The 23,573-nt window shown below is 48.9% G+C and overlaps 1 protein-coding gene and 1 long non-coding RNA gene across 3 annotated transcripts in view; one reads left to right on the top strand and one right to left on the bottom strand.

The window, feature by feature from the left end:
- Positions 1 to 23,573, top strand: part of ADAM33 (ADAM metallopeptidase domain 33) — a 104,574-nt gene that overhangs the window by 73,172 nt on the left and 7,829 nt on the right. For both annotated transcript variants that reach the window (XM_079990767.1, XM_079990766.1), the window contains exons 13-22: positions 392 to 481; positions 2,148 to 2,343; positions 5,652 to 5,760; positions 9,044 to 9,248; positions 9,826 to 9,903; positions 10,470 to 10,578; positions 15,129 to 15,276; positions 17,539 to 17,656; positions 19,709 to 19,960; positions 23,250 to 23,413. In XM_079990767.1, the coding sequence (XP_079846893.1) occupies positions 392 to 481; positions 2,148 to 2,343; positions 5,652 to 5,760; positions 9,044 to 9,248; positions 9,826 to 9,903; positions 10,470 to 10,578; positions 15,129 to 15,276; positions 17,539 to 17,656; positions 19,709 to 19,960; positions 23,250 to 23,413 (1,469 nt within the window). The remainder of the gene's footprint in view (positions 1 to 391; positions 482 to 2,147; positions 2,344 to 5,651; positions 5,761 to 9,043; positions 9,249 to 9,825; positions 9,904 to 10,469; positions 10,579 to 15,128; positions 15,277 to 17,538; positions 17,657 to 19,708; positions 19,961 to 23,249; positions 23,414 to 23,573) is intronic.
- The window catches only part of LOC307224476, a 516,482-nt gene that overhangs the window by 55,626 nt on the left and 437,283 nt on the right, over positions 1 to 23,573 (bottom strand). The gene's annotated exons all lie outside the window — the stretch shown is intronic.

Here is a 23,573-nt window from a genome sequence, read left to right on the forward strand (position 1 = left end):
AGCCTGCGTACCAGATGGAGCTGGTAGACAGCTGCCCTGTACACATAAGGCTTCCTTCAAGTCTAAGGCTAGAGTTGTCTCTGGGTCTCCTTGGAAGTTGAGTCAGGGCACCCAGAGCCCCCTCTAGTTCACACCACTGAACTAAGCAACGTCAGAAAGGAGGGGAGTCTAAAGAAACATAGACTTTCTTAGGATATTCAGGTATACTGAGCCTTTGAGGCCATTTAGGGCGTTAAATGTTCCTTTGATTGTCCTTGAATCTTCCCTTCAAGCTTGCCACCCTCTGCTGCCACAACTGTGTGGCATGCCACACCCTCGGAGAGCCTCGGCTTTAAGAGGGCTATTCCAGGCGATCATCGCGGTGATCATTCTTCTCCCTCTCTCTTTCCAGGAATGCACAAACCCTTGCTGCAACCCGCAAAACTGCACCCTGAAAGCCGGGAGCGAGTGTGCGCACGGCGACTGCTGCGAAGGCTGCAAGGTATTCCAAACCATCTCGCTGTGATTCCCGCATTTCTAGGACCAGTTGGGGTCCATTCCAACTCCCCAATTCTGTGATTTTTTATCAGGCTAACGGGGTGAGAGAGAGAAGAAAGAAAGAAACACACCTGTAGAAAAACTACAACACAACCCATTGCTTTTCTTTTTTTTATATATATAATATTTATTAAGAATTTTTTATTTACAGTAAAAAAAAAAGAACATAACATTGCATATCACATATTTTCTTATCACTTCTGGACTTCCTCACATCTCCCGCTCCTACGTTCTAGTTTAATACACTTAAAACAACAATTTATTCCCTTATCTCCATCCTTACTGTCAAATTTCGAATATATTTCAAATTTTAGATACGTTTATTCCAATCCTTACAAAAGAAAATTTAATTTAGCCTAATAATTATCTAAAAAAAATAGGTTTTTCATCTTATATTTAAATTATCTTCATGATTTACTTCATCTATTTTGATGGTGCCAATTTGTCTAAAATCAAGCATCCTGCTCAACATTCATACAGTTTACAATATTTTTGCAGATAAAGCTTAAATTTTTTCCAGTCCTCTTCAACGATTTCTTCTCCCAGGTCTCAGATTCTGCCAGTCATCTCAGCCAGTTCCATGTAGTTCATCAGTTGCATCTGCCATTCTTCCAGTGTGGGTAGATCTTGGGTTTTCCAGTGTTTAGCAATAAGTATCCTTGCTGCTGTTGTTGCATACATGAAAAAAGTTCGGTCTTTCTTTAACACCCCTTGGCCGACAATACCCAAAAGGAAGGCCTCTGGTTTCTTAAGGAAGGTATACTTAAATACCTTTTTCAGCTCATTATATATCATTTCCCAGAAGACCTTCACCTTAGGACAGGTCCACCAAAGGTGAAAGAACGTTCCTTCATTTTCCTTACATTTCCAACACTTATTATCAGACAAGTGGTATATTTTTGCAAGTTTGATTGGGTTCATGTACCATCTATATATCATTTTCATTACATTTTCTTTCAGAGCATTACATGCAGTGAAATTCAACCCAATAGTCCACAACTTTTCCCAGTCCTCAAACATAATATTATACCCTATGTCCTGTGCCCACTTTATCATAGCCGATTTAACCGTTTCATCTTGTGTGTTCCATTTTAACAGCAAGTTGTACATTCTTGAAAGTACCTTGGTCTTAGGCTCTAGCAATTCCGTTTCTAATTTCGATTTTTCCACCTGGAATCCTAATTTTTTATCAAGTTTAAAAACTTCTTTAATCTGGGCGTAGTGTAACCAATCTCGCACTTTATCTGCCAATGTAGCAGTTCAAAAGCACACCAGTGCAAGTAGATAAATAGGTACTGCTGCAGCGGGAAGGTAAATGGCATTTTCATGCGCTCTGGTTTCCATCACGGTGTCCCGTTGCACCAGAAGCGGTTTAGTCATACTGGCCACAGAACCCAGAAGCTGTCTGTGGGCAAATGCCAGCTCCCTTGGCCTGAAAGTGAGATGAGCGTTGCAACCCCATAGTCGCCTTTGACTGGACTTAACCGTCCAGGGGTCCTTAAAAAATAAAAATAAATTAGCACCAGATTTGGATGCTAAATACGTCAACTTAAAAGCCATCCAGCTTAACTGCTCAATAACTCTCCCTCTTGTCTTTATCTGTTCTGTAGCTCAAGACAGCTGGGACCATGTGCCGAGAGCCGGCCGGATCCTGCGACCTGCCTGAATACTGCACAGGGGCTTCCCCCTATTGCCCCAGCAACGTCTACCTCCTAGATGGCTCAATGTGCTCCTACGGGGAGGCTTACTGCAACAACGGCATGTGCTTGACCCACGAACAGCAATGCATCCAGCTGTGGGGTCCAGGTGAGCGCCTCCCCTGCCCCATACATATCCTTCCCTCTCTGCACCTTTTCTACACAGGGGTGGAATCTTCTGAGAATTGTGATGCCAAGCTCACCGGCACAGATTCCTTTTCTAATGCTCTCCTTGATCTTGAGAAGCAAGATTATTATTATTTATATAATAAACCCCAGTTCTGCTACAAATACAATAGTCTCTTTTTTAAATGCACCGGTTATTATTATTATTATTATTATTATTATTATTATTATTATTATTAAAAAGGTAAAGGTACCCCTGCCCATACGGGCCAGTCTTGACAGACTCTGGGGTTGTGCGCCCATCTCACTTAAGAGGCCAGGGGCCAGCGCTGTCCGGAGACACTTCCGGGTCACGTGGCCAGCGTGACATCGCTGCTCTGGCCAGAGCCAGAGCCAGAGCCGCACACGGAAACGCCGTTTACCTTCCCGCCGGTAAGCGGTCCCTATTTATCTACTTGCACCCGGAGGTGCTTTCGAACTGCTAGGTTGGCAGGCGCTGGGACCGAGCAGCGGGAGCGCACCCCGCCACAGGGATTCGAACCGCCGACCTTTCGATCGGCAAGCCCTAGGCGCTGAGGCTTTAACCCACAGCGCCACCTGCGTCCCCCATTATTATTATTACCCCACCCATCTGGCTGGGTTTCCCCAGCCACTCTGGGAGGCTCCCAACAAAATATAAAAAACACTATAAAACATCAAACAACAACAACAACAACAATACATTTTATTTATACCCCCCCAGCCAAGACTCAGGGCAGCTAACACCAGGTATAAAAACAATTGATTAAAATAGAACTTAAAAACAAGATTAAAATACAACATTAAAATGCAGCCTCAATTCAGTAGAAACTCAAATCATGTTCACTTCCCTAAACTTCCCTAAACAGGGCTGCCTTCAGATGTCTTCCAAAAGTCAGATAGCTGTTTATTTCATTGACATCTGGTGGGAGGGCATTCCACAGTGCGGGAGCCACTACTGAGAAGGCCCTCTGCCTGGTTCCCTGAAACTTTCTTCTCACAGGGAGGGAACCGCTACAAGGCTCTCGGAGCTGGACCTCAGGGTCCTGGCTGAACGATGGGGGTAGAGATGCTCCTTCAGGGATGTTAAGGGAGGGGTAGTACCTCTGGTCGGGGGCATATCACGCTACTTCTGGGGTAGTTTGTCCACCTTTGGTCCCCACCCTGCACTCAGCTCTCACCTGTGGCTTTTAGAAGCTGTCAACATGTAATAGGGGCCACACCCTGGGAATGGCTTTGACTGGCTGGTTAAACCAGGTGAGGGGAGCCATTGGGTTGCAAACCCTTTTGAGTTAGGAACCCTGCATGCAAAGACAGGCTCTGGCACGTTGAGCGGATGAGACCAAGAGTGGGGCCAATGGCCAAGAAGGCGGTGTCTGCACGTGATGTAGGGGGAAGCGATTCCCAGGTGGGGCTCGTATACCTGGGAAGGAAGCCTATCTAGGAGAAGGAAAGCTCTGGTCCTAAATTTGCGGGATATCTTCAGAAGAAGAAAAAGTAAGGAGCAAACTCTAAACAAATCCACTCTGTTCCTAAGACAGTTGGATAGCGCCTTGTATATCTCTTTCCAGAAACTCCTGCACCAATTGCCTTCTCTGTTTTCCTTTGGGCCATACTTCGCAGGCTTGCTCTTGGGACACAGGTGGCGCTGTGGTCTAAACCACTGAGCCTCTTGGGCTTTCCGATCAGAAGGTAGGCGGTTCGAAGCCCCATGACGGGGTGAGCTCCCGTTGCTCGGTCCCAGCTCCTGCCAACCTAGCAGTTCGAAAGCACACCAGTGCAGGTAGATAAATAGGTACCACTGCGACGGGAAGGTAAACGGCGTTTCTGTGCGCTCTGGTTTACATCACGGTGTTCCGTTGCACCAGAAGTGGTTTAGTCCTGCTGTCCACATGACCCAGAAAGCTGTCTGTGGACAAATGCTGGCTCCCTTGCCCTGAAAGCGAGATGAGTGCCGCAACCCCATAGTTGCCTTTGACTGGACTTAATTGTCCAGGGGTCCTTTACCTTTACCTTTTTACTACCCAGGCTTGTTCCCCAGAGAGGTCACTTTGGCACTGCTAACACAGCAGTTTGACGTCACCCTCAGAGGCGCACTCCATTGCTTCTTGAGACATATGGGTGCCAACAACAGATATTATTATGTGTACAGTCATACCTCATGTTACATTTGCTTCATGTTACGTTTTTTCAGGTTGCATCCTGGAAGTACTGTAAAGGGTTACTTCTGGGTTTTGCCACTTGCAAATGCGCAGAAGTGCTAAATCTTGCTTCGCGCATGCGCACAAGCACCAAATCGTGCCACGCACCTGCACAGATACGGCACTTCAGGTTGCGCGCTTTTCATGTTGCGAACAGGCCTCTGGAACAGATCCCGTTCACAACCAAAGGTACCACTGTATAACATATGCACGTTATACACATAGACACCTATTCCACAGCTTGAGGTACAAGGAGCAGAATCTCCCACGATAGGAATCTTAAGTGATTTTGCAGATTATACTGCGGCGGTTAGTCTTTCAGCTAAGCACCTTCCGAGTAGTTCAGCACTTCAACAACACCTTGAACACACCACAGTATTTATGGGCACCAGATTGTGCATTTTGGTTGGAACTGACCGTCCACATATTTTATTTTAGCTAAGGAACAAGCACCATCTTCTGGAGAGTTTGGGAGTTGCAGTTTGGGTGTTGTCATGCTGGCTTTGTGAGAAAAAAACAATGTATGTGATTACAGGGTTTGATAATTTGTTATGTGGAAATTGAGCAATAAAAATATTTTTTAAAAAACAAAACAAGTAAGTTAAGCGAATCTGGATATGCAGAAGATATTCAATAAATTTAAGAAACTGCAGAAAGGGGGAAGGAAGTCAAGATTTGAAATGTCAAAATGATTGCAGAATCAGTGAAATGCATATATTTGAAAAGTATAAAAAATAAATAAATTAGAAAGCATTCCAGACACACACACCCTCTCCCAGAACCCAGAGGGCCTTGAAAGTAGAAGAGCAAAGAGCTCAAAGACAGAGGGCATGTAGATGATGTTGATGATGAATGAGGAAATGGGAGAGTCACTTGGGACCACGCCATTATCCAAGAGGCTGGGTTCCAAAGCCTCTCTCTAAATACTGAACAAAAAGTGAATGGTAATAAATTTTCCTTGTATTTGTATGTTCCTGGGCAACTGGCTGTGGGAGTTGCTTGCGAATGGAGAGATGTGCCTTTTGGTGGCCCCATCTCCTTGAGCTCACTTCAACTCTGCTTCCACCTACAGGTGCCTGGCCAGCTCCCGACGCTTGCTTCCGGGATGTCAACCGGGCGGGCGACATGTACGGCAACTGCGGCAAGGACCGCCACGGCAACTACGTCAAGTGTGCGTGGAGGTGGGTGCTGGTCTGGAGGCACCACGATATGCAGGCTATGGGCTTGTCTAGTTGACCGAAGGTGAACTCTGGCGACCTCCAGATCTTGTTGGTCTCCCTTAAAAGCACCCAACATGGCCCACAATCAGGGATGATGGGATTGTGGTCCGGCAACGTCAAGATTGGCCACCCTAGGTGTTGAGATGCTACCCTAAATCCTGTGGAAAGGGCAGTTCTCAGCATCCCACCTGTCCATCTAATCCCAGAAGAAGCCAGATGTTGTTGAATAGCAACTTCTATCATCATCCCTGAGGGACGCAGGTGGCGCTGTGGGTTAAAGCCTCAGCGCCTAGGGCTTGCCGATCGAAAGGTCGGCGGTTCGAATCCCTGCGGCGGGGTGCGCTCCCGCTGCTCGGTCCCAGCGCCTGCCAACCTAGCAGTTCGAAAGCACCTCCGGGTGCAAGTAGATAAATAGGGACCGCTTACCAGCGGGAAGGTAAACGGCGTTTCCGTGTGCGGCTCTGGCTCTGGCTCTGGCTCTGGCCAGAGCAGCAATGTCACGCTGGCCACGTGACCCGGAAGTGTCTCCGGACAGTGCTGGCCCCTGGCCTCTTAAGTGAGATGGGCGCACAACCCCAGAGTCTGTCAAGACTGGCCCGTACGGGCAGGGGTACCTTTACCTTTACCTTTATCATCATCCCTGAGCATTGGCCATTTTGGATGGAGCTGATGGGAACTGGAGTCCAAGTTCGTCTGGAAAGAGCTACCTTGGCTATCCCTGATCTACCGTATTTTTTGCTCTATAAGACACACTTTTCCCCTGTCAAAAATTAAGGGGAAATGTGTGTGTCTTATGGAACGAATGCAGGCTCCTTGGCTTCAGCGATAGCAACGCGAAGCCTCCGAAGTGCAGAGGGAGAGCTCCCCCCGCGCTCCAGAGGCTTCACATTGCTTTCGCTGAAGCTGCCTGAAGCCCCTGGAGCGCAGCGCGAACTCCCGCTGAGCTCCGGGGGCTTCAGGCAGCTATCCGCAAGCCTTCAGAGCGCAGCAGGAGTTCTCGCTGCGCTCTGAAGGCTTGCGGATAGCCGCCTGAAGCCTGGAGAGCGATAGCGGTCGGTGCACACCGATCCCTCTTGCTCTCCAGGCTTCGCTTCGCTGGAGAGGCGCTGCACAGTTTTCCCTCTCTGTGCAGCGCCCCTTCAGCAAAGCGGGAGGAGAAATGGAAGGGGCTCCGTTTCTCCTGCCGCTTCGCTGAAGGGGCGCTGAGCAGAGAGGGGGAGAATTTTTTTCCCCTGTTCTCCCCCTCCTATGGTCTGGTGCATCCCATGGTCCGCTGCGTCCTATAGAGTGAAAAATACGGTAATCTAAGCCAAAATGGCTGTATCCCACACTTCAGATGAAGTTACCAGGGCAGTTTATACAATCAAGGGGATGGTGTGACCAGGATTTATGTTAAGGGGGCTACAGGACCCCAACCTGTCCTCCTCATCTGTCTGGCACTGTCTATCGCTCAGCCGTCTTGTCATTTGTGTCGCGAGAATGTGCCCCAACATCATCCAAGCGACTTCAGCAAGCATTTCCGTTTCAAATATTCTGATTATTTCTACTTTTAGTTAAGTATTTTTATTTTTTTGCTTGATTTTTTTTTGGGGGGACAGCTGTCCCCCCACCCCTGGCTGCACCCATGGGAGTGATTCCCCCCATGAAGAAAGGTTGTAGCATTTGGGACTTCTGAGTTTAGAGAAAAGGCGAGGAAGAGGTGAGGAAGTTCATCAAATTTTACACAGGGTGAAGAAAGTGGGCAGGGAAACGTTTTCTCTCTTTCTCTCTCATAGCGCCAGAAGTCAAGGGCATTCAGTGAAGCTGAATGGTGGATAATTCAGAACAGATAAAAGGATGCAGCACAATAGTTAAACTATGGAACTCCCTGCTACAGGAGACAGGGATGGCCTCCAATTAGGCAAATTCATGGAGGGGAGGGCTGTGGGTGGCTACTAGCCAGGGTAGTTCTATATCTGCCTTCAGAGTTGGAGGCAGCAATGCTTCTGAATACCCATTGGTGGAAACCACAAGATGGGAGAGGTGGTCTTGTGTTCGAATCCTGATTGCGGGTTTCCCAAGGGCATCTGGTTGGGCACTGTGAGAGGAGGATGCTGGACCTAATGGTCCCTTTGTCTGATCCAGCAACTCTGCTCTTACCTTCTTACTTCCAGAATGGGGCAACTGTGCCCCTGAAGGTGCGCAGCCTGGGAGTCATTTTGGACTCACAGCTGTCCATGGAGGCGCAGGTCAATTCTGTGTCCAGGCAGCTGTTTACCAGCTCCATCTGATATGCAGGCTGAGACCCTTCCTGCCCGCAGACTGTCTCGCCAGGGTGGTGCATGCTCTGGTTGTCTCCCGCTTGGACTACTGCAATGCGCTCTACGTGGGGCTATCTTTGAAAGTGACCCGGAAACTGCAATTAATCCAGAAGTCACGGCAGCTAGACTCGTGACTAGGAACGGCCAGCGAGACCATATAACACCAGTCTTGAAAGACCTACACTGGCTCCCAGTACTTTTCTGAGCACAATTCAAAGTGTTGGTGCTGAGCTTTAAAGCCCTAAACGGCCTCGGTCCAGTATATCTGAAGGAGCACTCCCATTGATCTGCCTGGACACTGAGGTCCAGCACCAAGGGTCTTCTGGCGGTTCCCTCCCTGCGAAAAGCCAAGTTACAGGGAACTGGGCAGAGGGCCTTCTCGGTGGTGGCGCCCGCCCTGTGGAACGCCCTCCCGTCAGATGTCAAAGAAATTAACAACTATCCGACTTTTAGAAGACATCTGAAGGCAGCCCAGTTTAGGGAAGCTTTTACTATCTGATGAATTATTGTACAGTGGTACCTTGGGTTACATACCCTTCAGGTTACAGACGCTTTAGGTTACAGATGCTTCAGGTTACAGATGCTTCAGGTTACAGATGCTTCAGGTTACAGACTCCGCTAACCCAGAAATAGTATCTCGTGTAAAGAACTTTGCTTCAGGATGAGAACAGAAATCGTGCTCTGGCGGCAGCAGCAGGAGGCCCCATTAGCTAAAAAAGTGCTTCAGGTTAAGAACAGTTTCAGGTTAAGAACGGACCTCCAGAACGAATTAAGTTCTTAACCCGAGGTACCACTGTATTTTAATGTTTTGTTGGAAGCTGCCCAGAGTGGCTGAGGAAGCCCAGCCAGATTAGCTGGGTATAAATAATAAATTATTATTATTATTATTTGGAGCGGCTAGCCTTCAGATCCTCTCCAAGCTCCGAAGTTCTCGTTTCTTCTAGAGATGCCAAGTGCGGGAAGATCCAGTGCCAGAGCTCGGCTGCCAAGCCCAAAGGGACCAACACCGTTTCCATGGACACCACCATCCGCTTTAACGGGCAGGAGATCAAGTGTCGGGGGGCACTGGTTTACGCCACCAAGGATGACGCGGGAGACATGTCTGACCCGGGGCTGGTGATGACGGGAACCAAGTGCGGAGATGGAATGGTGAGGGTTTCCCGGGAGAAACGACACAGGCACCCAAACCCAGAGGGTGCGCTTTATAACGCAATATCAAAAGGCTGCTGCATAAAGTTTGATGTTTTATTATGGTTTTTTTAATGTGTTAGGAGCCGCCCAGAGTGGCTGGGGCAACCCAGCCAGATGGGAGGGGTCTAAATAATTAAATGAAATGAAATTGATCAGGAAGACCAAGACTTTAATAAGGAATGGGGATTTTTAAAAAATATAATTTATCTTAAAAACCATTGTAAACAGTTAAAATCGTTAGTGGAATTGGAATAGCACTTGTAATGTAACGAAGAACTGTGGACATAATGGAGATTTGGATTAATATAAAAGATGCAGAAGGAAAGGATTAACAAAAAGACCCACAACCAGGAGAAAGAATATCCAAGGGATTCTTTGGAATCTTGTTTTTACATATTACGTTATTATGTGAATGTAAATATTAATTTGGAAAATTAAATAAATAGATTTAAAATAAAGTAAAATAATAAAATGGCGGTGTTGAACTATTGGGGCATTGCAAGCCTGTCTGACTCGGAGGCCGTTCTGATTGCAGGTGTGCAAGGACCAGCGCTGCCTCAACGCCTCTTTTTATGACCTGGACAAGTGCACCTCGAAATGCCACGGCCACGGGGTGAGTCACCGGCTGCCGTCTTAGCTCCTGTTCTGGGAAAGGGCTCTAGCTAAGGGGTGTTGAAGAAAAACAACAACAATACACCAGTGGGAACTAGGCATCCCCTCCAAGGCATCGTTTATTCATTTTTGGCTGGGCCAGGAGATCATTCTGCCTGAACATTAAGGGCTTGCAATTGCATCTTGAGCAGAATTCGAATACTGTACCAGTTTATGGAAACCGCACGGGCGCGGAGGGGCGATTTCCCAGAGGAATCTGCTTGACCGCTGTGAGGACATGATGATGGCCAAACTTGTCCAGTGATGGCCAAACTTGTCCCTCCAGATGTTTTGGGACTACAACTCCCATCATCCCTAGCTAACAGGACCAGTGGTCAGGGATGATGGGAATTGTAGTCCCAAAACAGCTGGAAAGCCAAGTTTGACCCAGCATAGACTTGTCCTGACTGATAGGCTCTCTTCATTTTAAGTTGAGTGCATCTTGGTGTGGGTTTTTTTTTTTTTGGGGGGGGTGCCTGCAAACAGTGCTTTGGCAAGCTTGAGCCTCACCCCACAAATCTCTTCCAGGTCTGCAACAGCAACCGGAACTGCCACTGTGACGCAGGGTGGGCTCCTCCGTTCTGCGAGAAGGCGGGTCTGGGAGGCAGCGTTGATAGTGGCCCCGTGCAACACGATAGTGAGTCCCGGGATGCGCTGTGTGTGTGTGTTTTGTCCCTGTCCCTGCTATTGCTAATCCAAAGGGTGCAATGCTCTGGAAGCCAGAGACATTGAGAGCCCCAGGAGTGGAGAACCACAGGCATCGGGGACTGCATGTGGCCCTCCAGTCCTCTTTACATGGCCCTCAGGACTCTTCCAGGCCACACACCCTCCCCAGTCGCACCCTTCTGGAGTGTGTTTTCCTGGCTGGGATGGGTCCTTGATATCTGACAATGCCTCTCCGAAGACAAGAACGAATGGATTCAAATGGCAAGGAAGGAGAATCTGACTAAACATCAGGAAAAACTTTCTGACAGTCTCTCTTATTTAGCGATCCATCATAGCCGAGTAAGATTGTCTTCCATAAACACGGTTTTAACAATGAGTCCATAAGTGACTGGAGAGGCCAATTCTGGATCCACACGTCCTTCCACAGTGGGGACATTGGTTCCCAGGTGGGAGTCGATCATGGTGTGGATTTGCCAAGCGTGCCTTCCTCTTAGCACGTTTCTCCCTTGTGTCCTGAGTTCGAGTGTCTTCAAAGCCCATGACACCTTTGGTAAAGGTTGTTCTCCAAACGGAGCTGTCGCAGGCCAGGGTTTCCCAATTGTTGGTTTTTATGCTACATTTTTTAAGATTTGCCTTGAGAGTCTTTAAACCTCTTTTGTTGACCACCAGCATTATGCTTTCCATTCTTAAGTTTGGAATAGAGTAGTTTTCTGACCGTAAGAGCTGTTCAGCTGTGGAACGGTCTCCCTCAGAAGATGGTGGACTCTCCTTCCTTGGTTTTTGAGCAGAGGTTGAATGGTCATCTGCCATGGATGCTTGAGCTGAGATTCCGGCATTGCAGGGGGTTGGACTAGATGACCCTCGGGGTCCCTTTTAACTCTACAGATCAAGGGTCTGGAAGCTGAGCTTAATGAGGAAGGGTTGAGGAAGTTGGGTATGTTTAGCCTGGAAAAGAGGGCATTGAGAGGAGATATGAGAGCCATCTTCAAATATCTCAAAGGCTGTCACAAAGGAGAGGGAACAAGTTTGTTTTCCCCTACTCCAAATGCTAGGAATAAACCAATGGCTTCAAGTGACCTTTATTATTGAAGCCATTGGTTTATTCCTAGCATTTGGAGTAGGGGAAAACAAACTTGTTCCCTCTCCTTTGTGACCTTTATTATTGGGACGCAGGTGGCGCTGTGGGTTAAAGCCTCAGCGCCTAGGGCTTGCCGATCGAAAGGTCGGCGGTTCGAATCCCTGCGGCGGGGTGCGCTCCCGCTGCTCGGTCCCAGCGCCTGCCAACCTAGCAGCTCGAAAGCACCTCCGGGTGCAAGTAGATAAATAGGGACCGCTTACCAGCGGTAAGGTAAACGGCGTTTCCGTGTGCGGCTCTGGCTCTGGCTCTGGCCAGAGCAGCGATGTCACGCTGGCCACGTGACCCGGAAGTGTCTCCGGACAGCGCTGGCCCCTGGCCTCTTAAGTGAGATGGGCGCACAACCCCAGAGTCTGTCAAGACTGGCCCGTACGGGCAGGGGTACCTTTACCTTTACCTACTCCAAATGCTAGGAATAAACCAATGGCTTCAAGTGACCTTTATTATTATTACACCCGGGTTGTGAATGCTGCGGTTTGTGAACGTGTTTCCTTCACGGATCACGTTCACAACCCGAGCGTCCACTGTATTATTATTACTATTATTAGGTTTATATACCGTCCTATACCCAGAGGTCTCAGGACGGTTCAAAGAAAAGATCACAACATATATAATCAGAATAAAAACAACAACCCAATAACACACACAGCCCAGCAAATAGCCACATAATACTTTGGCCACCTCATGAGAAGAGAAGACTCCCTAGAAAATACCCTGATGTTGGGCAAGATGGAGAGCGCAAGGAGAAGGGGACGACAGAGGACGAGATGGTGGGACAGTGTTCTCGAAGCTACCAGCATGAGTTTGACCTAACTGCGGGAGGCAGTGGAAGACAGGAGTGCCTGGCGTGCTCTGGTCCAGGGGGTCACGAAGAGGCGGACATGACTAAATGACTAAACAACAACAACAAGAAGGATGTCAATTAGGTCAAGCAAAGCCCTGGTTATAAAGGGATGTTTTTGCCTGGCACCTAAAGGTGTGTAATGAAGGCGCCAGACAAACTTCCCTGGGGAGAGCATTCCACAGACAGGGGGCCACTGCAGAGAAGGCCAAGTTCCAATTAAACATCAGGAAAAACTTTGACAGTGCCGGAGGTTGTAGACTCTCCGTCCTTGAAGCTTTTTAAGCAGAGGTGCGATGGCCATCTGTCTCGGATGCTTTAGTTGAGATTCTTGCATGATGACTCTCAGGGTTCCTTCCAACTCTGCAATTTTATGATTTGCTTGCCTGAATGGAGAATAGGGAGGGCTCTGTTCGTGAGAGTGAAAACCAGCCTACTTGGCAAAGCCCAAATGTAAAAGAGTTGCTCCTTCTACCTTTGCTTCTGGCCCCTGGAAGGCTCCCCAGAAGACAATCTGGCCCTCTGGCATATGAAATATTGACATATAGTACAATATCTGAAATATTGACATATAGTACAACGATAGCTTGTGATGCCTGGTTATAGAGAGGGAAGGAATTGGTAAATTAATTTTGGCCAGTGCAGTGTGGCTATAAATTGTAATTTGCCTGTTAGAGTGATGGAGCACAGATTTTTTTTTAAATACTTCTGCTGTGTTTTATGGCCTATTTATAAAAATGAACATCAGCCTCTTCAATATATCCCATGCTGTTACAAAACGATGGGCTTCTGTACTTCCAACCCCTTTGTTTTCTGTAAGGGCAAAAAGCCCCAAGGTGGGGGTTTTCCTCCACATGCCTCTCCTTTAAGCGTGAACCTGAGAATCCAGGGTGTCCTTGTTTAATTTTATTAGGCTGTGCTGGTTCTGATGTTTTTATGGGAAAAGAAAAACCCTTCTGTAATGGTTCTAGGGGTTGCTCATGCGTAAACTGGTGCAACACCTGGCTGGGTTGCCTGAGTGAACCTTTTCTGTCTGGACAGCCACTCACCCGTGGCTGCCTCAGTCGCTGGCAGAATCCGTCAGTGGGCATTTCTTGAACTTCTTCCAGCAAAGAAGCTCTTTGACGCCTAGTCTCCGCCTACTCTCCCTGCGCGGAAGCCTTCTGCGCAGGGAGGGTGTGGACAGCGGAGGACCCTTACTCTCCCCGCTGGTCCCTGGCAAGGAGTCATGGGACCGCCTCACCAATTCCCCCATCTGCCCCCCTTCTCCACTGGTGCTACGCTGATTCCCTTCCCCAGAAGATGGGCTGCTTCTCCCCATCCCGGGACACTCTCTGGAACCCCTCCGGAGCCCGCTCTCTCCCTCTGGCTCTGATGGCAGTTCCCTGACACCTTCTAACCACAAGTGGTTATTAAATGGTTATTTTGCATTCTTTCCAGTAATGAAACACCCCCCCCACACCCCTGGATCAATGTTTTGATAAAAAAAGCCAGATTATTAAAATTTGGTCTAAAGGAGCTATATAAGTTCGTGAATCAGTTGAAAAGTGCAACTGACAAATTTAATTTTGAGCTTGTGGGAGCCACTAGTTTTAGATGTCGTGTTAAGCTGCTAAACCAGCCTTTACCAACTGGGGGGCTCTCCAGATGTTTTGAACTACAACTCCCACCAGCTCAGTCCAAAACACCTGGAGGGCACCTGGAGGGCAAAGGGTGAAATCTTCTTCTTCTTCTTCTTCTTCTTCTTCTTCTTCTTCTTCTTCTTCTTCTTCTTCTTCTTCTTCTTCGAATTAGTATTAGAATTTATATACCGCCCTATACCCGGGGGTGTCAGGGCGGTTCACAGAATAAAATCAAGATATAAAACTATGAAATACCTAACAAAAATAAAAACAACAACCCAATAAGTGAAGTTCCTCTGACGATAGCAGAATAGAGCCTCTATAAATAGGAGCAGTGATTTACTGAGTACCCAGTGATATACTGTGTGGGCAACCGCAACAAGATTCCCCTGCTCCTGAGCCTGCAGTTGTTTCACATAAAAGTAAAGGGATCCCTGACCATTAGGTCCAGTCGCGGCCGACTCTGGGGTTGCGGCGCTCATCTTGCTTTACTGGCTGAGGGAGCCAGCGCACAGCTTCCGGGTCATGTGGCCAGCATGACTAAGCCGCTTCTGGCGAACCAGAGCAGCGCATGGAAATGCTGTTTAGCTTCCCGCCGCAGTGGTACCTATTTATCTACTTGCACTTTGACATGCTTTCAAACTGCTAGGTTGGCAGGAGCTGGGACCGAGCAACGGGAGCTCACCCCGTCACGGGGATTCGAACCACCAACCTTCTGATTGGCAAGCCCAAGAGGCTCAGTGGTTTAGACCACAGCGCGGCATAGAATCCTATAATTGTAGCCTTGGAAGGGACCCGAGCATCATTAGCCCAGCCCCCTGCGATGCATGGCTTAGATTGACAACCTGTGTCATAAACCAAGCCCATCCCTTTATGCGCCTTGGTTTCATGACCGTTTGCTATCCCTGTGCCTCTTCCTACAGATCACGAAGCCGCCCTGATCGTCCTGCTGCTCTTTTTCTTCCTGTTCCTGCCGGCTTTGTCCCTCGGACTCTATTGGTACTACCGGAGGGAAAGCTCATTGCTCAACAAGTGGTTCAAAGGCTTAAGAAAGAGCCACGAGACCTACAGGTGAGCAGAGACCCAGGAGGCTGCCTCCCCTCTTTCTCAGGATTTCCTAGGCCTTGCGCTAGATCAGAGTTTCCCAAACTTAGGTCTCCAGCTGTTTTTCTGAACTACAACTCCCATCGCCACTAGCTAGCAGGAGCAGTGGTCAGGGATGATGGGAACGGTAGCCCCAAAACAGTTTGGGAAACCCTGTTCTAGAGTGGACGCCCACTTTCGTCCTCTCGGCTGCCCCTTCCTTTGAAGGAAAACTATTCTGTAATAGAAATAAGCCTCTCGTTGCACAGAGACCAAGACATCTGGGAAAGGGCCATACAGTCATACCTTGGGTTACAGACTTGGGTTGTGTTTTTTCGGGTTACGGATGTGCCGAAACCCAGAAGTACTGGAATGGGTTACTTCCTGGTTTCAGCTGTCGCACATGTGCAGAAGCGCTAAATCGCACTTTGCGCATGCACAGAAGTCCCGAATCACAACCCGCGCGTGCGCAGAAGCGGCGCTGCAGGTTGCGAACGCTGAGGGTTGCGAACGTGCCTCCTGCACGGACCACGTTCGCAACACGAGCGTCCACTGTACTCTGCTTTACCTTCAGAAGGTCTTGGGTTCGATTTCTGCATCTCCAGGCAGGGCTGGGCATGTCCCCTGCTTGAAAACACGGAGGGCTGCTGGGAGTCAGTGTATAGACTGGGGGTTGTCAACCCAGTGCCCATGAAAGCTTTCACTGGTGCCTCTGGGGAGGTCCTGCACAGCTCCCGGGTGCAAATTCCTCCAGTGCGAATCGGCCATAGGTGGGCACTCTAGAGCAGTGGCGTAGCGTGGGGGGTGCAGGGGGTGCCAGCCGCACCGGGCGCAACATTTTGGGGGGCGCACTCGCAGCTCTCTGCCCCTACCTGGCTCACTCCCGCTTGCAGCGGCAGCAGCAGCAGCTTGGCAAATAGGGCGCGCTCGCGCAGGGCGCACGGAGTGTCAAAGGCGAAGGAGACGAGGCAGAGGCTGCGGGCTGGCGGAGGAACAGGAGAGATTCAGATTGCAAGCAAGCCGGGACGCTTCGTCGGCTTGGGGAAAGCCCTGCGGGGGCCAAGGGCACGCGCCTCGCTTTGCTGGGCGCAGAGGTGGGGAGGGAAGAATCTCCACCCCCCTCTCTCTCCAAAGGGGATTTACACCGGCTGAGCTGGGTTTCGCCTCCTCCACCACCACCTGGGGACAGCTCCTCGGAGGAGAAGGACGTTGGGGAGCGCAGAGAGGAATCGGGGGGCCGCAGCTCCAGCCATCGCCCATCGCCAGCAGTGTCCGTGCCTCCTTCGGGGGGCTCCTCGGGGGGCTCCTTGAGGAATCCGGGCAGCAGGATCTTGGAGACACTTTGCCTGCGAGGCAGCTGCCCACCACTCCCGGGGCCAGCCCGGGCAGCCCGGGCAGCCAAGTGAGACCTCTGCTTCTTCAGAAATTTCTCCAAAGTAATTTGCGCCCCCTAACCCCTAATCCAAAGGCTTCATCCCGCCGACGGCAGTGGGGGCACCCAGGGGCTCAGCTGGGCCCCAGGACGAGGGGTGATCCAATGTGCCCTTTTCAGCTTAGGCCAAAATTGGGGATCAGGTGCGGCGCACTCTGCGTGCCTGCGGCGGGGGTGGAGAGACGTGCGATCAGAGAGTCATGGCTATGCCAGATGTTGGAGGCGGGCGAAGATCTGGCCAAGAAGGTGGCAGGGAGCTGCCTCTTTGGAGAAGGGAAACGTGTCCGGCGTTGGGGAGGGGGGGTGGAGCGGGGGTGCTGCTCTGGCCAACCTTACCGAGTGTGGAAAGGCTTTAGGGGGCGGGGTGCGCAGGGTCCTGCTTGACTCTCCCTGCAGGGGGAGTGACCAGAGGCGCCTCCGATGGCTTCGCATCCTGACGCCCTCCTGAAGTGGTAGGCGGCGAGAGGCAGACAGGTGGATTGCCGTCTACTCTTTGGCCGCGCCAGAAACGTGGCGAGCGGGCCCAACATCTGGGGGTTAGGGTTAGGGGGCGCAAATCCACGGGTTAGGGGGCGCAAATCCACGGGTTAGGGGGCGCAAATTACTTGCCTTGCCCCGGGTGCTGACAACCCACGCTACGCCACTGCTCTAGAGCTCAGAGTTTGCATTTGTCCCAGTTTCAGGTGGGCCTTGTTAGAAGGTTCCATTGTCCTTCTCCCACCTCTCTCTTTTTCTCCCTTCCTCCTCCGTACAGATCTGGAGGGAGCCCCCCCATTTGCCAGAAGTTAACTTCCATTCCCTTTGGTATTTCCTGGCAGGAATGGAGCTGTCAATCGGAAGGCAAATCAGGGACACTCAAACTCAGCCTTCACTTTGCAAGACATTTCCTCCTCTTCTTCCTTCTCCAATAAAACTGTGGCCAGCAGTTCCAGCCAAGTGAGTATGCTCCTGAAATGTTTTATATATACAGTCATACAGTTTGATTCAGGTTGAGCGTTTTCAGGTTGTGTCCTTCGGCTACCTGGATGTACCGGAAAGGGTTACTTCTGGGTTTCGCCACTCGCGCATGTGCAGAAGCGCAAAATGACGTCACGCGCATGTGCAGAAGCGGCGAATCGCAACCCGCATGTGCGCAGACGCATCGCTGTGGGTTGCATTCTTTTCATGTTGCAAACGGGCCTCCGGAATGAATCCTGTTTGCAACCAGAGGTACCACTCTGTGTGTGTGTGTGTGTGTGTGTGTGTGTGTGTGTACTTTTCAGATTAATACATTTCATCAAATTTACAATCACCTTAACATTTCGAAACTTGACTTCCTTCCCCCCCTTTCTGCTGTTCCTTAAATTTATTTTTAATATCTTCTGCATATCCAAATCAACTTGATTTGCTTGTTTATTCATCCACTTTAAATACATACTCTTGTGAGACTGAAGGTTATTATAATAATCCTGCCAATGTTCTTATCTGTTTACAATTTATCTGCATATATTCAATAAACCATTTCCATTCTTTTATTTTGTTACCTTGATTTATTATTCTTTCGGTGAGTTTTGCCATTTCCGCATATTCCATAAGTTTTTGTATTCCATTCTTCCTTTACTGGGACTTCTTCTTCTTTCCATTTTGGGGCAAGTAACATTCTTGCCACTGTAGTAGTGTACATAAATAGAATTTTATACAGTTTAGGTAGTTCCGTCCCTAAACAGTCATACCTCAGGTTACAGACGCTTCAAGTTGTGTGTTTTCAGGTTATGGATGCACCAAAACCCAGAAGTACCAGAACGGGTTACTTCTGGGTTTCGGCACTTGCGCATGCACACAGGTATTAAATCGCGCTTTGCGCAGAAGTGCCGAATCGCAACCCGCAGTGCTGCGAGTTGCGGACGCTGCGGGTTCGAACGTGCCTCCCGCACGGATCACGTTCACAACCTGAGCGTCCACTGTAATTCCCGAAAGAAAAGCTTCTGGGTTGTCTTCTCAACAAACGTTTGTATTGTTACCGGAAAAATCTGAGGGCTCCCTTGGACAAAAAGTAAAGACACCAACCAGAGTAAATTGGAGCAAATCAGCAGCCTGTAGGCTTGGCCTTTATTGACTGTTGCAACAGGGTGCTCCGCTCACTTGCAGGTGAGAGGAAAGACACAAGAAAATGGTGTGCAAGACCTTATAAAAACTTTTGAAATTCCCCTCCTCTAGGTCAAGCCCACCCCCAGAAACATCATGCATACATCACAGAAAGGAGGGGTTGAGGGAGGAGTTGTGGTGGTAACCTGAGTGTCCTGTCACCTGGCTGGTTCCCTCTTTCCCCTTCCCCATGAGTCACTTCCAGGAGACAAAGGGGAGTTGGCAGTTTCCTGCCCCCAGAGGGAAGATCTGATCAGTGTCCTTTGTTTCAGTCCATGCTGAATCCACTCCCAGATGCAAGTTCTTTGTGATCTTGATTGTCTTCTGTCTAGGACCATCAGGGTTGGCATAGCAACTGGGCAGGGCTCCTGTGGATGTGCTGGGATGGTGAAGGGATTATGGCTGCCTTGTATCAAACCTTCCCCATTTTGTAGTCCTTCCTTCATGGAGTAAAATAAAAGTGGAACAGTGCAAAACCGATGTATGGTTGATTTTCTATGAATTTATAACAGAAGCAGTGTGAGTGTGAGTGTGTGTGAAGTTTGTACAAACGGAAAGATTGGGGTGGGGTGGGGTTCCTGCTACAGTATGCACCTCAAATCTTGATGCAAGCAACCTTGAAACCGTGCCGCAAATTGGGGATTGGTTATCAGACTCTCGACTCAGGCGGTCTTCCTCCACAATGCCCAACCCTAATTTAGAAACCGCTAGGAATGTGCAGATTTTAAAATAAATGCTCGTAAGGGGAGGGGACAGGATCGTGTCCGCTCATTTGCACCTTCGCTCTGTGGAACTGCGGAAACTGCCTCCGCTTTAAACAAGGAGGAAATTCACCTTTGCCTTCTCTCTCTCTTCTCTCTACAGGCAACAAGGGGTGTTTTCCCACCCAAACCAAACCCTCTCCAAGGCGCTTCCCACCCGGTCAACGTGGTCCGCCCTCTCCGTCCTGCCCCTGCCCCGGTTGCTGCTCTCCCGAAAGACCTCAAGCCTTCCAGGCCGCCTCCGCTGCCTTTCAACAAATCCCCCGCCGCGGCCGCTGGTGCGAAATTCGGCACGCAAAACAAACTCCCTCCGCCGAAGAAGCCTCTTCCCACCAGCCCCGTCAGGACTGCGTTGGTGAGTCCAGAACAGGCCTCAGGGGAGTCCACCCTTTCAAGATCTAGCTGTATTTGAACTACAGTTTCCTTCGTCCCTGACCACTGGTCCTGCTAGCTAGGGTGGGAATGTTGTGGATACTAGGAGAGAATATATTGATTAAATATTATCCTTCCTCACTCACGCTAGTGAATCAGTAGCAGAGTACATTCACCTAGAAAGAAGATTCCAGCTAAACATTAGGAAGAACTTCCTGACAGTAAGAGCTGTTCGACAGTGGAATTTGCTGCCAAGGAGTGTGGTGGAGTCTCCTTCTTTGGAGGTCTTTAAGCAGAGGCTTGGCAACCATATGTCAGGAGTGCTCTGATGGTGTTTCCTGCTTGGCAGGGGGTTGGACTCGATGGCCCTTGTGGTCTCTTCCAACTCTATGATTCTATGATTCTATGATTCACCTGTATAAAGCAAGAAGCGAGTTGGTAAATTCGTTTGAATCGCTTTACAGTGGTGCCTCGCAAGACGAAATTAATCCGTTCCACGAGTCTCTTCGTCTTGCGAAGCACGGCTATTAGCAGCTTAGCGGCTTAGCGGCTTTAAGAAAAAGGAAACAAACTCGCAAGAACTCGCAAGACGTTTCATCTTGCGAAGCAAGCCCATAGGGAAATTCGTCTTGCGAAGCACCTCAAAAAACGGAAAACTCTTTCGTCTAGCGAGTTTTTCGTCTTGCGGGGCACCACTGTACTTAAGCAATCAAGTCTGGCTTGTCCAGATTGGATTTGTTCCTGGTAAATCCCCTTTGTCCCCTCTTAAAAAGAATAGACACAACAGTCTTTTCTTAAAAATACAGGCATACCTCGGGTTACAGAGGTGGCGCGTTTTCGGGTTGCGCACCACGATGAACCCGGAAGTACCAGAATGGGTTACTTCCAGGTTTCGGCGCTTGCGAATGCGCAAAACACTAAATTGTGCTTTGTGCATGCGCACAAGCGCCGAATCGCGACCCGCACTAGCACAGATGTGGTCTGCGGGTTGTGAACGCTGCGGGTTGCGAACGTGCCTCCTGCTCGGATCATGTTTGCAACCTGAGCGTCCACTGTAATAAGATGTTTACTTACATTCAGTTCACAGTAGGTTCCCTGAAGGCAGGCTTTAGCTTGTAGCTACAGAAGAGAAAAGCTCTGGTTTTCCCAGTAGTGATGTATGGAAGTGAAAGCTGGACCATAAAGAAGGCTGATCGCCAAAGAATTGATGCTTTTGAATTCTGGTGCTGGAGGAGACTCTTGAGAGTCCCATGGACTGCAAGAAGATCAAACCTCTCCATTCTGAAGGAAATCAGGCCTGAGTGCTCACTGGAAGGACAGATCCTGAAGCTGAGGCTCCAAGACTTTGGCCATCTCATGAGAAGAGAAGACTCCCTGGAAAAGACCCTGATGTTGGGAAAGATGGAGGGCACAAGGAGAAGGGGATGACAGAGGATGAGATTGTTGGACAGTGTTCTTGAAGCTACGAACATGAGTTTGTACTGCGGGAGGTAGTGGAAGACAGGAGTGCCTGGCGTGCTCTGGTCCAGGGAGTCACGAAGAGTCGGACATGACTAAATGACTAAACAACAAACAACAACAACAGAAGAGAGTTTGAGTTCATCCCATATGGGGATGAGCCCATGTGCTGCTGGCCGAGAGCCAGCAGACAGCAAAATACATCAAGAAAGAAATGGTGAAGAAGAAGAGCAACAAGAGGAAGATGGCTGCATGACCGGCCCTTTTATGGGGTCTCCCGAGGTCACACCCATCTACCTGTCACATGCAGGGGGAAGATGCTCCAGACAGGTGTGACAGGTAGTCCTCCTGGCTGGAATAACATCCCCCTGTGTGTCCACTCTGGGCAAACAGGAAGTGTCGTACTTGACTGCTACAGTGATGTTATACCCCACACTAGGGATGATGGGCGTTGTAACAGCTGGGGACCCAATTTTGGGAAACCGTGACCTAAAGAAAAAGTGGTTTATTCTCACCAGGAGCTGGGACAGTTTCCTGCTCAGACTGAAGAGCAACCTCTCAGTTCAGTGCTTTTATAGGACCTGGTGGGCAGGGATTGGTCCTCAAAGTCAGCTGATGGGATATTTGGTTCACTGCTTGGATTACTTTTCATGTTAAATAAGTTGGAGTTCTTGTTATTAAATATACCAAGAAAAAAGCACACCAAGAACTCAGGCCAATGTAAGTTTCAATAGTTTCAAATGTTATATAATACTGTTTTATAAATTATAATTTATGATAATTTAGAATTTAAATGTATTTTCATGTAATATTTGATACTTCCAGATGATGAAGGTGAATACATCAAAACAGGGCCCTGTCCTGGTTTCTAATCCATAATTGACTTCTGACTTCTGCTCAATGATTGAAACTAAGACTTCCATGACGAATCTGGACTAACATGAACTTATCTCTACTCATAAACTCTTATCGCTAATTCTGTAATGAATTATTGTGTTATACATATTTTTATGAGTTTGAGTTTGTGATCTCTGTTGGAGTCTGTAATCTCTATTTGAGTTTGTAATCCTTGTCAGAATACATACTTTTGAATGGATTAGATTTTGTTACTATTGATTTTGTGAGTAGGGACCACTCCCACTATTGAAACTTACATTGGCCTGAGTTATTGGTGTGCTTTTTTCTTGGATGATTTTTCACGACACGATGGAAGTTTATAAAATTTGCACCGCCCAGAGAAGGCGGATAGAGATTCTCCGTATTGCACTACACGAGACAGGTAATGAAGCTGACAGTTGGAAGACTCAGGACAGATAAAACGCACAGCGTAATAGTAATAGAAGGGTCACGTAGGAAGGGACCACGAGGCTCATCTAGTCCAACCCCTTGAAATGCAGAAATCTTTTTGTCCAACGTGGGATTTGAACCCACAAACCTGAGGTTAAGAGTCTCATGCTCTACCGACTAAGCTATTCCAGCAGTGCAAGGTCACTGCAGGAGGCAGTGATGGTCACCAACTTGGATGGCTTTAAAAGAGGGTTAGATATATTTATGGATGAGGAGAGGGCTACTAATAGCTCTTGGCCAGGCTGGCTATTCCTTGACTTCCTAATCAGAAGCAACAATGCTTTTGAATACTCATTGCTGGGAACCACAGGAAGGGAGAGTTGCTCTTGTGGTCGAACCCTGCTTGCTGGTTTCCCAAAGGCCTCTGGTTGGCCACTGTGAGAACAGGATTCTGAACTAGGTGGGGCATTGGCCTGATCCTGTCCTCTTCATTTGGCAGTCTTTGACCATGTTTCCTTCCCTGCTAGGTCGATCCAAAGCAGAGGCCGCCACGCCGGCCGCTCCCGGGGAACCCCCTCCTGGCTAAAGAACTGCCGCCAGCTCAGGGTCAGGCCTTGCTGGTCATGGTGCCTCCAGCCAATGCCAAGCCCGCAGGTCTCAATGCCACGAGCCCCCTCTCCAGACCGCTGAAGTAAGTTTGTTTATCTATTAATTTGCTCAACACATTTATCTACCACTTGATCACTAGCACCTCTAAGTTACCAAGGAAGCCAGACAGCAAGGGTTGGAGTTACCACAGAAGTGGGGTGGTGGGAGCAAGGAGGGGGCTGCTGTTGGAAGAATATAAGGTA

This window comes from Podarcis cretensis (genome assembly GCF_951804945.1).
Source record: "Podarcis cretensis genome assembly, chromosome: 9".
Taxonomy (NCBI): domain Eukaryota; kingdom Metazoa; phylum Chordata; class Lepidosauria; order Squamata; family Lacertidae; genus Podarcis; species Podarcis cretensis.